The following is a 13,082-nucleotide window of genomic DNA, read 5'->3' as shown; positions in this document are numbered from 1 at the left end:
ACCTCGGAACAGCTAAGCATTTTCTGGGATACGAGATTGTCTGTGAAGCTGGAATATACAGTCTACGATTGACCTGTTTCATCGAGTCGCTGATAAAGAAGTTTGGCCTTAGCGACTGCAAACCGTCTAAGACGCCAATGGAACCGGGATACCTCAAGTCAAGTGGCGACACCAAGTTATTCGAGGATCCAAGCAAGTACAGGAGCATAGTAGGTGCTCTGCTCTACATCGCAGTCCACGCTCGGCCTAACGTGGCGGCCAGCGTATCACTACTCGGTCGCAGAGTCAGCAAGCCAAGCGAGATGGATTGGAAGGCCGCAAAAAGAGTCATCAGATACCTGAAGGGGACAAAAGAGTTCAAGGTACAGTTCGGGCAGGGCAACGGATGGTCACTGGTTGCATATTCGGACGCCGACTGGGCAGGCGACCAGGACAGCAGAAAATCAACTACAGGATTCGTGTTCTTTTTCGGTGGTGGTCCCGTTGCTTGGGTCAGTCGCCGGCAGACCAGCGTGAGTTTGTCGTCCATGGAGGCCGAATACCTCGCACTGAGCGAGACCTGCCAGGAGCTGATCTGGTTTCGACGTTTAATGGCTGATCTTGGTGAACCACAACAGGGTGCAACGATTGTTTACGAAGACAACCAGAGCTGTCTTTGCTTCGTGAATCTGGAGAAAACAAATAAGCGGTCTAAACACATAGACACTAAACAGCACTTCATCAAGGACCTATGCGATCGTGGAGAAGTGAAGCTAGTCTACTGCCCTACTGAGAAGATGACCGCGGACGTGCTCACGAAGCCCTTGGGCACTGTAAAGTTCCGGGGTTTCTTGGAGAGCCAGGGATTATCGAGCAACTAACGGCTCGGTCTACATTTAGGAGGAGTGTGGGGTATTGAAATGACTACCTCGCCTAGATACACCATCTACTGTCAAACCTCTATCGAACTGCTGCCAACATCATCGCACCAAAACAAGCAGCGGTCGAGTCAGTGCTATTTCCTTTTTCATTCGAACTTTGTACTTGAACCGAAATACAGTTAACTTTCCTTTTGTTACGCGACGCCTAGTATCTTTTTATTTCGTGATCCGATTACTTGTCCGCTCCGGTTATTCGCTTCGGTTGTTTGGTTCCTGCGCGGTTGTTGCCCACATGTTTAACAGGCCTCAACTCGGTTTCCGTCAGATATGAAATGTGGCCTTTTTGAGAAAAGGCCACATTTGCGATGAGTATCCTGGTTTGCGGAAAATGAGATGGGGCCTTTTAGAAAAATGTTATTTTTTCAAGTTTTATGCATATTTTTAAATGTTATTGTATGTTTTAGTAAGAATAGGCTCTTACACACTGAAATCAGCAGAAAACCGATTTGTTCACATTTTGGACTTGAGGCCTTTTCAATTGTTGGTCTTGAAATGTGCTCTTTTGATCACACTGTGAACTCGTCATTACTCTTTAATGTGTGAAATCTACCCATTATTTTCTGGTGTATGAAACATCAAAATAACGGGTAATTTATTTTTTCACATAATGGGTATTTTGTGCCCTTTTATTTGTTCCAGTCATGTACTCTTTAATGGGTGAAAAATTCCTTGCAATTTATAATATAGCTAAATTCTCCATCAGAACAATGTTTAGTATATTCACATGTGTTTATTATTAATAGTAAGAAAAATCATCAGTAATGAGTATGAATCTAAGGTAGGTTTATTAAGTAATTTTTCTGTAATGTTATGATTTGATAAAAAATCAATTTTACAGGATGCTTTAACTGCCGACTAAGTACCTTGCATGATGCATTGTCCCACCAATAACAGAAGCCCCATTTTCCAGGCCAGTTGATTCTCGAGCAAATTCACATTTAATTAAAGATTCGCCAGCATCGGAACATTGGTGATATAGTATTTAATAAAAAGTTTTTATGTATACAAGAGTCTAATGTCGATTATTCTATGAAAATAAATATCAAAATTAAATTAAATTTCCATATTTAAAAAAGAGTAAATTTTACTCTGTTTCTCAATTTATTAGTTTGGCATAGTGGGTAAAATTTACTCGTCGATCTGACGTACAAGCCGTTTACTCTTTAATGAGTAAAGGCCCTTTACTCTTTTTATGAGTTAAACTAGTTTCTCTCAAAAAGGGTACTTTTTTACCCTAGACCAAAGTACTCTTGTCTTACAGTGCAAGCTACAAAAAAAATGTGAATTCTTCATCGCTAAACAACCCAATTCTAGCAAAACATGTGAAAAGGATCTTCAGTATTGGACTAATCATTTGCAACTTTTCGATTTTCCATACAAATTGACCAACTTTGGTAAACTAGATCTCAGTTATTTATCGACCGATTCGAATGAAATTTTTACAAAACATCATACATAACCTAAATTTTAACATATATTTTTGAATAATTTTCCCAATAAAGCGAAGTATGCACTTCAAAAGAAAAGTAATTGCCTATTTCGATGCGTGGGAAATTTCTTGCAAGAAATGCTCAAGAAAAGCATTTTTCTTTGATCGCAGTACGCAGTTGAAAAGAAATGTCAATTCAAATGGAGCTCACTGTAGGAAATTTCTTGACTATTTCTTGGGCAGAAATTTTTATTTTTCTAGAGCGGAACAGCATTCTTAGCTTAACGAGTTTAAAAGTAATAACTATTAAACTAAAGTGACATTTTTGACGAAACATTCAAAACTATTTATCTCAAAATCTAATAGCTCTGCACAGCAAACTTGTCCATCTTGTCTGAAGATTGAAGCACAGATAAACAGACGTAACGCTTAGAACAAATCTCGATCAACATCATAGTCACATGTACGCCCAATGCTAAAATCAGCGTGTTTGGCCGACAGGCCAACAGATGGCGGTAGTGTGTAAACGTCAAACACGAACAAAAACGAAGCAAGCGCTGCGGGTGGCGGATTGGCCTCCTAACATATTTTTGAATCGACCGTTAAAAAGGTGGTCGATGGACAATGATGAGAGTGTGACGTCTGTTTGTCTGTGATTGAAGCAAACCGAATTAATCGTAAACCGTTTTAGTTACTATCAAAAGCTGACTACAAACGTAATGCTGGTAGCTATTAAAGCTAGCAGAGAAGTGAAAATTGTTTACATTTAGGATGTTCTTTTTTCAGTTATGACCGTTTCTTGAACTAACACTAAAGAGCTAATTATTTGTTAATCAATGGTGACTTATCCTTCTAGAATAAGCTAAATAAGTTCTTTTAAATTCAGCTTTGAAATTCATTACAAATGCAAGTTAACTTCACTATTGTTTTCAATTTAGGCCAAACGGCATTCGCCCAAATGACCCTTTCGGTCAAATGGCGTTCGACCAAACGGCATTCAGCCAAATAGCATTCGGCCAAATGACCCGAAACCATTGAAAAAAATCTTTTAATCTACCACTGAAGCCAGTATTCTTTCGGAGGTTAATTAATGAGGTTTACTCTAAAGCATGCTTAAACAAACATAATATATCATGTTTGGAGTCAAACGATTGTTTATTCCATCGAGCTAGGACAGTACTGTCTATGGGACTAATTCTCGAAGGTAAATTATTTTCGAAACGGCTAGATCGACTAAACTTTCGAAATATCTAGAACTAAATATATATATCTGATCGAAACGCAATTTATCCTTTCCTGTAATCTCTCATCGGGCGCCACCAAGTCCGGTGCATTGAAGTTCTAAATCGACAAACAGTCGACAACGCATCGCTATTTATTAAATGCTCAAATATACATCTGTATCCTTTTTTACAAAACAGGTTCCCAACGCGATGGCAATCGAATTTTAGAATGTATAAATTCAGCCAAAACATTTTGCCGCGAGCTTATTAGCATTCCTTCAGTCCGGCTAAACGGTCACGCGTGCGCAAGACTCCAGCTACCTAAGATATACGATATACGAAGCAATCACATGAGTATTATTAAGTGGCGTTTGTAGTAAACGGAAAACTGGTTCCATTGATTACACCGGCCGGCAGTAATCACGAGACATTCGCAGAGAGAGACCGAGAGGAGAAAAGTGGTTGTTGCTGCTAGCACGAGACTTCGCCAATAGTAATTGGTGAGATATGGGTCTCACGCAGATCGAGAAGTTCATACCTGGCGCCAGGTGGCTACGGGGCTATAATGCACAGTTTGCAGTGGCTGATCTCATCGCCGGCATCACAGTAGGCTTGACGGTGCTGCCGCAAGGATTGGCGTACGCAACGCTAGCCGGTTTGGAGCCGCAGGTTCGTAAAAGAGGGTGTCTGTTAATGTGTGGTTACCCCGTTTGGTATAACAGTTGTTTGGCATAATAGTCATTTTTCGTAATGGTCGCTTGGCATAGAGAGCGATGCTGTTTTCTCCGTCTGCGTGGGTTTTGCTGGTAAGTGTTTCGCGAAGAAGCTGTTTTCTTGCTTGTGGCTGCTAAGGATGGTGGATCAACTTGTGAGCTCGTTCCATGTGTAAACTATGTGATAAAATTAGGAATGTTATGTTCTTGTGTTCATTAAACGTGAGTAGCGACACAAGTCGGTCATTGTGACGGCCATCTTTAGATTTCGAGATGTTTCACCTTAATCGAAGAATTTTAATCTCATACAAAGTTTTTCAGAATTATGCCAAATGACATTGTGCCAAACAGCTAAACGACTGTATCCCAAACGACATTAGGCCAAACAGGGTAGACCCGTTTGTGTGAATATCCTTCAATCAAATATTGATAGGCTTCATATCTTCATAGTATGGACTGTACTCGGCATTCGTCGGAGGTTTGGTGTATGCCCTGATGGGTGGATGCCGTGAAGTGACCATAGGGCCAACAGCACTACTCGCCTTGATGACAAGTCGCCACACGGGACTTGGTGGCCAATCCGGTCCCCATTTCGCCATACTGCTGTGCTTCCTTGCCGGGATCGTAGAACTACTGATGGCTGTTCTGAGGCTGGGTGCGTTGGTGGATCTGATATCCCTGCCGGTAACGGTTGGCTTCACATCGGCAACGGCGCTGATTATTGGAGCATCGCAGCTGAAGGCTCTACTCGGTATCCGAGGAGGGTCAGGATCGGGATTCGCCGAAACCATCAAGGCGGTTGTGATGAGGTTCGACGAAGCTCGAGTGCCGGATAGTATCCTGGGATTCATCTCAATAGCCATTCTTCTGGCGCTGCGGGTAAGTAACAGGCGTAACACTTGCAAAACTAACTAACCATGGCTCAATAGTAGTTTGTGCAACAAGTTGCAGAACGCTTATTTTTACAGCATGAGTCTTATATTTATCCAACGAGGCTTGGCGAGTTGTATAATTAGGATGAGTTTTGCAACGAGTTGCGTACAATTTTGCAATTTCGTAGAAGACCTGAGGGTATTAGCAATCATATCGGGATGCATTCACCATAATTTTGCAATTATGGTTGCGTTGCGTTGCGTTGCGTTGCGTGGTAACGGAGTATTTTGTAGATTGCATACTGAAAACTGTCATGTTAGAAACTTTACAACACTTATTCCAATTGCTCATGGAAAACTATTTTGGATCAAATAGTTATCCAATCGGAAGTCAGAGATGCAAGTACATGATAATTTCCATTGCCGGCCACGCCCATCTTCTCCGTTACGAGGGAAGGAAAGGAAAATGATGATATGACACCTACTTGAAGAGAGGCCAGCGACTCACCGACGCCCTCATAGATGTCAAGGAGTTGGATGATGGGAAGGGAAATGGTCTAGGATTCACTATAAGCGAGTGATGCGACCGGATTGAAATTTAATGTATGTGTAATTTAGTATACTTTTTGTAATTGAGTGTAAGTGTGAATGAAATGTTTTCATCATCGTTGGGAGTGACGTTGCTAAGAAAGTTTAAGTCACTCCATGCGTGTTCGTCTTCCAGAGATGAGACACAGGTTTTTCCACCTTGTGCCCTAGCTAAGAAGTTTTGGTTTGAGCGCCATTACTCGCTCTCTGAAACGAGAAGATTGAATGACCCAACCCCATGCTACAGAAATAGCCCAGAATTAGTGATAGCGATTAAATCGGAAGGAACTCACCAAATCCGTCCATTTATCGGAACGCCGAATAAAAAAACGTTTCCTCAAAAACTTTAATATTAATCTGTTGGTGTTTGAATCGACATCCTCTGATGGTTTCATATCTGAATTTGGTTTGAACTAATTTCTGCGTAGCACAATAATCATCATCGAAGGCGGTTTTCATACTTAACACAGGTTTTCAAAACTTATTATCAGAAAGCATAAAATTAAAAATGATGCAAATCTCACAACCGTATCCTTTTTTATCTTATTTTGTCAAAGTCACACTTATTCCAAACGAAAAAAAACTATCCGGGTGGCGTAACACTAACGGAATCATGCAAAAATCTAACATGCCACAAGCCATCTTTAAAATCTTTGCAAATAAAAAATAACACTTAAATCACTGCACCATCAGCCAGTTTTATTGCAGCTGTTTATCACTGCACAAAGCACTACAACCCGGATTACGTTGCACCTGCTAATATCGACGGATTCGGGAACAACGAGAGCACAAAAATTTGAAGGAGGCATAGCGCCATCAGCCGAATCTATTTTTCACCGTCCGAAATGCGGAACCGAAGTAAACGTGACAGAAAATTCAAAACGCAGCCGCCCGCGCGCACGGCTTGCTGCGATCTCTCCATGCACCATAATTTAGCAATTTGTTGTATAATTATTCATAACGCAATTCAAAAAAGTTGCGTAATAAAAAAGCGTTGCGTAAAAGTCATTACGCAACTGATTTCAGTTGCGTAATAACTATTACCCCACTGCATAATTCAGTGCAGGAAAGTAGGCCGTTTCGTGATAGATTGGCGTGATAAAAAACAGCCTTTTACGATGGGAAATTGCAAAAATTACCGTTTTGCAATTTCGCAGAAGGCCACTCGTGAATATCAGAAATCAAGAAATCATATCAAGATGCGTACTACAACATGTTCATATGCATTTTCATAAAATCAATGTGTACTTATTCATTACAAAACACAAAAAAGTTTTGTAATGGAAAAGTGATGCATAATTAGTAGTTTGCGGAACAAGTTGCAGAATGATGATTTTTACAGCACGAGTTGTAAATTTACCCTACGAGGCTTGTCGAGTAGGATAATTACGACGAGTGCTGTAAAAACCGAGTTCTGCAACGAGTAACGTACAACATTTTTAGCAATTTCGTAGAAGACCACTTGAAGGTATCAGAAATTATATCGGAATGCATTCACCATTATTTTACAATTTCTGAAAAATCGTTATGTTATGATTCATTACGCAACTCAAAACAGTTGTGTAATGAGAAAGCGTTGCGTAATGAATCATTACAGCACTGGTTTCAGTTTGCGTAATCACTATTCCCGCACTGCATACTTCAGTGCAGGAAAGTAGGCCGTTTCATGACAGCTTTGCATGTTGAAAAATAGCCTATTAGGGGCGGTCCATTAATTATGTAAGGGTTTTAGGGGGGAGGGGGGGTCTGAGATTTCTTACGCGCCATACAATTTATTTTTAATTTTCATACTAAAAATCTTACCTTGGGGGGAGGGGGGGTCAAAAAACCCCGAAAATTGTCTTACGTAATTAATGGATCGCCCCTTACGATGAGAAATTGCAAAAAAAAATCATTGCGCAACTCAAGTAATTCATGAATTATGAACTCATATGACAATATCAAGTAGGCCACTCCATGACAGATTTGCGTGATGAACAAAGAAGTTGTCACTATAACTTTAAAGTCACAGGAGACTATCTCAGGCTGTGAATCGTTTCACCGATTCGTTTAACTTTTAGTTAAAATTTGACATTTCGATAGTTATTTGTAAAAATGTAACTCATTGTGTTTTAATCAAACAAAAATATAACTCATTTTGTTATCCATAAGAAACTTAATTGTAATTGATCTCTAATTACTATAAAAAAATGTTATAATTTTGTTTTAAATTGAAACAAATTTTGTTATTAGAACTGATTCTGGTTTCGGTAGTTGTTAAACTTCCACTCGGCTGGTTGGCCGTAAACCACGATTCATAATTAAAAAAAAAACAAGTATTTATCGAGCAACGGACTCATGTTCCGTAACCGGTCGTTTGAGAACGTCACGACCTATTGGAAGCCCACACAATAGAAACCTTAGCCAGCGCAGTTGCTGGCTAGTGTAGTGTGCTATTCCTATACCTAAAAAACAATGCGCTCTCGGGCTAGGCATTGTATATATATAGAAAGCGTTGTGTTTGGATGGGCATCTAATTCTTCCGAAAGAGCAAGGCTGGTAGCGAGTCACTTTTTAGTGACTTGGTCACTTTTTTGAGGCCAGTCACTTTAAAGTCTCTTTTTTGAAGCCATTTCAACTAAAGTCACTTTTTTCGTCAAAAAGTCACTTTTTTCAACTTTTTTGAGCTAATCTTTCGGGAGAAAATTTTGAATCGGCCTTCTTAAGTTGGGCTAAGCTTTAAGTTAGCAGGGTGTCTACAACCTGAAAAATCATGGAAAACCTAGAATTATTAGGGAATTTTATTCAACCTGGAAAAATCTGGAATTAACAGAGGATTTCGGCTATACACAAGAAAAAAACCTCGAACCACTAAGGCAGCGTCCATTTATTACGTAACGCTAAAATTGAAATTTTTTGACCCCCTCCGCCCCCTCCCTCCGTAACGCATTTTGTATGGGAAATTTTGAATTTTTGTATGAGCCGTAACGCTTGAGCCTACTCCTCCCCTCCCCGTTAGCGTTACGTAATTTGTGGATGCCGCCTAATTATTATGGCAGAATATGTCCTTTTTGTAACACAACATTTTTTCAATCAAAAAAAAATTTCGGCTGCGCAGCTGTTACAACTTGAGGTATTCAGTCCATTCACTTTAAGTTGTTTTTAATATTTATTTCGAACTAGTGGTCCCGGCAAACTTCGTCTTGCCAAAAGTAGGCTGTTGAAAATTGCTATGAATCGTCCCATACAAAATGACAGTTCCGTTCATTCGTGTTTTTCCTGCTTTCCCGGTGATTACCTGGAACTTTTATACACACAAACACGTCGGAGCCCTTGACGAACAAAATAGAGAAAGAATCATCGAAATCCGTTGCCCCGTTCGTGAGCCATTTCGTGACATACAAACACCATTCCATTTTTATTTATATAGATTACTTGTTTAAATAAGGAAGTAGGACTTAGGATTGCTAAAATGGGAAAGGCAAATACGATTCCCAGTTCTAGTTGGGTATCTTTCATGAGCATATGAAATAAATAATATTTGTAGGAAAAGATTAAAGCAAGTAAAAATAGTATATTTTCAGGTAAGCAGATCTTTTTTAAAGGCTTGGATACTATTTCAATGCATATCTCTGAAAAGTGTTTATTTTTAGTTAAGGTCTCTAAAGATATTATAATCAATATGGTATCTAAAGTCACTTTTTTGCCATAACCCACTCTTTCCCATGGTAGCTCCAGAGCTCAATTATTTTTGACGAACTTGAGGCAAACCGAACCAGAGGAATACTATGCATTAGTTTCTACAGTCAACTCTCCGTAACTCGATATTGAAGGGGCCATCGAGTAAGGGAGGTATCGAATTATGGGACACAAAACCAGTGCAAATGCGATCCGAGGGACCATCGCAGTAGCCATGAAAATCAACTTTTACTGTGGTTCTCTAACTCGATATCGAGATACGAAATATCGAGTAAGGGAGAGTTAACAGTAGATTATGATTCTATACTTATCAGATTAATCCAAAAGTCAACTAACGTTTTGAATAGTAAAACTATTGGTGAGCAATCAGTTTACTATTGTAAAACCACCAACAAATTTTAAACTGATTTTGAAAAAAAAAGAACCTTTGAAATATAGTTTTTTGAATTACTTTTTACAAAAACGCTTTTTCATAAAGAAACTGTCGATTGAAGTCGTCGGACATACATGGTTAATCTGCTTGGAATGAATTCTGGTGCAATATTCTAGAGGCTCCAGAGAAACCTTCAGAACTATTTATCCAGAGATTCCTTCTGGAATACTTTCAAGAACTCCACCAGGAATGCCACCAGCAGTTTATCAATAGAAGCTCAGAGGAATTTCTTCTCAATTTTATACTTAAAATTTAAGAGCATTCCTACGCAATTTTCACAGTTTTTTTTCTTCAGAGTAATCCTGAAGAAAAAAAACTCAGTATTTCTTCCAGATCACTGATTCTTTTACAGATTTCTTCAACTTTATCTTCTAGGATTCTTCCCGCATGCCCTACAGAAGTTTTTCCCCAAAAGTTTATTATAAAGTTTTCTAAAAAAATCGACATTTTTACAAGTAACCCTACAATAATTCCTACGCATTTTTCATTTAATCCAGGCATTTTTATAAGGATTCTCTCAACAATTCAACCATAATTACTCTCCGGAATTTCTCAAAACTTACTTAAGCTATTATGGGATAAAATCTTTTCCAATAATTGCTCGATGAATTGCATCTGGGATTCCTCATAAGATTCCTCTAGAAATTTCTCCAGCATTTCTTCAAAATATTATTACTGCGGCTCAAACACTTCACTGATATTTTTTCAAATACATTTTCCAGACCTGCATAGATTCTTTAAAATTTCATTCAAGGTTCCACACTAGTTAATACAACAGCAATTATTACAGTCATTGCTCCGACCATTGATGGATTAATATGCTTTTGTTATCATAGCAATTTATCAAGAAATATATTCATCAAGAATTCGAGAGATCTTTCAGTTATCCTTGTAGGTATTTATCATTATAACTCACACAAGTTTCATCAGAAATCACACTAGGATTTTTTTTTAGAAATTCCTCGTGGATTTTTAAAATTTTTCACAAAAGATATGATTTTTTTTAAGTTTGAGTTTCGTTCGTGGTTTTTCTTTTAAAAAACAAATTGAATACACGAAGATATATAATTTACGGCAAAACGAAAACTTACTTTTCGTAATTTTACGAGGAAGTCTTAGAATGTGAATACCTTCCATTAAACTTACTGATGGAAAATTTTTTCCTTAGTCGGCGTTCAAAGGACGCGGCTTAAGCAGTATTCCAATCGAATTCGATCTTCTGTCTGTGGAGTTTGGATGGAAATGTGAAATGACAAATATTTTAATTTTACAAATGTTCCAAATTCTTATTAAAATGTACAATATAAAATACTTTGATAATATAAACGACACAAAATTTTGAAAATATTGAAAATCTACTAAAAAAGGATTATTTACGTAAATATAAATTACCCTCTACCGAAAAGCTAAACATTACATATAATCTGCAATTGGATTAGATGGACAAATTGATGTGAAGATTTGCGAAAAAGTTACACGTCTTCTCAGTGAGAATCGAACTCACGACTCCCCGATCTCTAGTTGGGGCGCGTTAACCACTACGCCATGAGAGGACTCATGAACGCAGAAGTTAACCTGAATTCGATTTCAGCTCAATAATCACGTGGTCCTCTTTCGCAAAGTGCACCTCTTTCGGAAGAATTAGATGCCCATCCAAACACAACGCTTTCTATATATATCCAATGCCTAGCCCGAGAGCGCATTGTTTTTTAGATATAGGAATAGCACACTACACTAGCCAGCAACTGCGTTGGCTGAGGTTTCTATTGTGTGGGCTTCCAATGGGTCGCGACGTTCTCAAACGACCGGTTACGGAACATGAGTCCGTTGCTCGATAAATACTTGTTTTAATTATGAATCGTGGTTTACGGCCAACCAGCCGAGTGGAAGTTTAACAACTACCGAAAAGCTAAACATTACATATAATCTGCAATTGGATTAGATGGACAAATTGATGTGAAGATTTGCGAAAAAGTTACACGTCTTCTCAGTGAGAATCGAACTCACGACTCCCCGATCTCTAGTTGGGGCGCGTTAACCACTACGCCATGAGAGGACTCATGAACGCAGAAGTTAACCTGAATTCGATTTCAGCTCAATAATCACGTGGTCCTCTTTCGCAAAGTGCACCTCTTTCGGAAGAATTAGATGCCCATCCAAACACAACGCTTTCTATATATATCCAATGCCTAGCCCGAGAGCGCATTGTTTTTTAGATATAGGAATAGCACACTACACTAGCCAGCAACTGCGTTGGCTGAGGTTTCTATTGTGTGGGCTTCCAATGGGTCGCGACGTTCTCAAACGACCGGTTACGGAACATGAGTCCGTTGCTCGATAAATACTTGTTTTAATTATGAATCGTGGTTTACGGCCAACCAGCCGAGTGGAAGTTTAACAACTACCGAAAAGCTAAACATTACATATAATCTGCAATTGGATTAGATGGACAAATTGATGTGAAGATTTGCGAAAAAGTTACACGTCTTCTCAGTGAGAATCGAACTCACGACTCCCCGATCTCTAGTTGGGGCGCGTTAACCACTACGCCATGAGAGGACTCATGAACGCAGAAGTTAACCTGAATTCGATTTCAGCTCAATAATCACGTGGTCCTCTTTCGCAAAGTGCACCTCTTTCGGAAGAATTAGATGCCCATCCAAACACAACGCTTTCTATATATATCCAATGCCTAGCCCGAGAGCGCATTGTTTTTTAGATATAGGAATAGCACACTACACTAGCCAGCAACTGCGTTGGCTGAGGTTTCTATTGTGTGGGCTTCCAATGGGTCGCGACGTTCTCAAACGACCGGTTACGGAACATGAGTCCGTTGCTCGATAAATACTTGTTTTAATTATGAATCGTGGTTTACGGCCAACCAGCCGAGTGGAAGTTTAACAACTACCGAAAAGCTAAACATTACATATAATCTGCAATTGGATTAGATGGACAAATTGATGTGAAGATTTGCGAAAAAGTTACACGTCTTCTCAGTGAGAATCGAACTCACGACTCCCCGATCTCTAGTTGGGGCGCGTTAACCACTACGCCATGAGAGGACTCATGAACGCAGAAGTTAACCTGAATTCGATTTCAGCTCAATAATCACGTGGTCCTCTTTCGCAAAGTGCACCTCTTTCGGAAGAATTAGATGCCCATCCAAACACAACGCTTTCTATATATATCCAATGCCTAGCCCGAGAGCGCATTGTTTTTTAGATAT

At 39.2% G+C, this 13,082-nt stretch overlaps 1 protein-coding gene across 3 annotated transcripts in view; it reads left to right on the top strand.

Moving 5' to 3' along the window:
- The window catches only part of LOC5573979 (sodium-independent sulfate anion transporter), a 45,628-nt gene that overhangs the window by 28,339 nt on the left and 4,207 nt on the right, over window positions 1–13,082 (top strand). For all 3 annotated transcript variants that reach the window (XM_021854643.1, XM_001654947.2, XM_021854644.1), the window contains 2 exons: window positions 3,771–4,241; window positions 4,736–5,164. In XM_021854643.1, the coding sequence (XP_021710335.1) occupies window positions 4,080–4,241; window positions 4,736–5,164 (591 nt within the window). In that variant the 5' untranslated portion in view covers window positions 3,771–4,079. The remainder of the gene's footprint in view (window positions 1–3,770; window positions 4,242–4,735; window positions 5,165–13,082) is intronic.

This window comes from Aedes aegypti, chromosome 3, assembly GCF_002204515.2.
Source record: "Aedes aegypti strain LVP_AGWG chromosome 3, AaegL5.0 Primary Assembly, whole genome shotgun sequence".
In the NCBI taxonomy this organism is placed as follows: Eukaryota; Metazoa; Arthropoda; class Insecta; order Diptera; family Culicidae; genus Aedes; species Aedes aegypti.
Note: the sequence above shows the minus strand (reverse complement) of the source record. Positions and strands in the feature narration are given on the sequence as shown.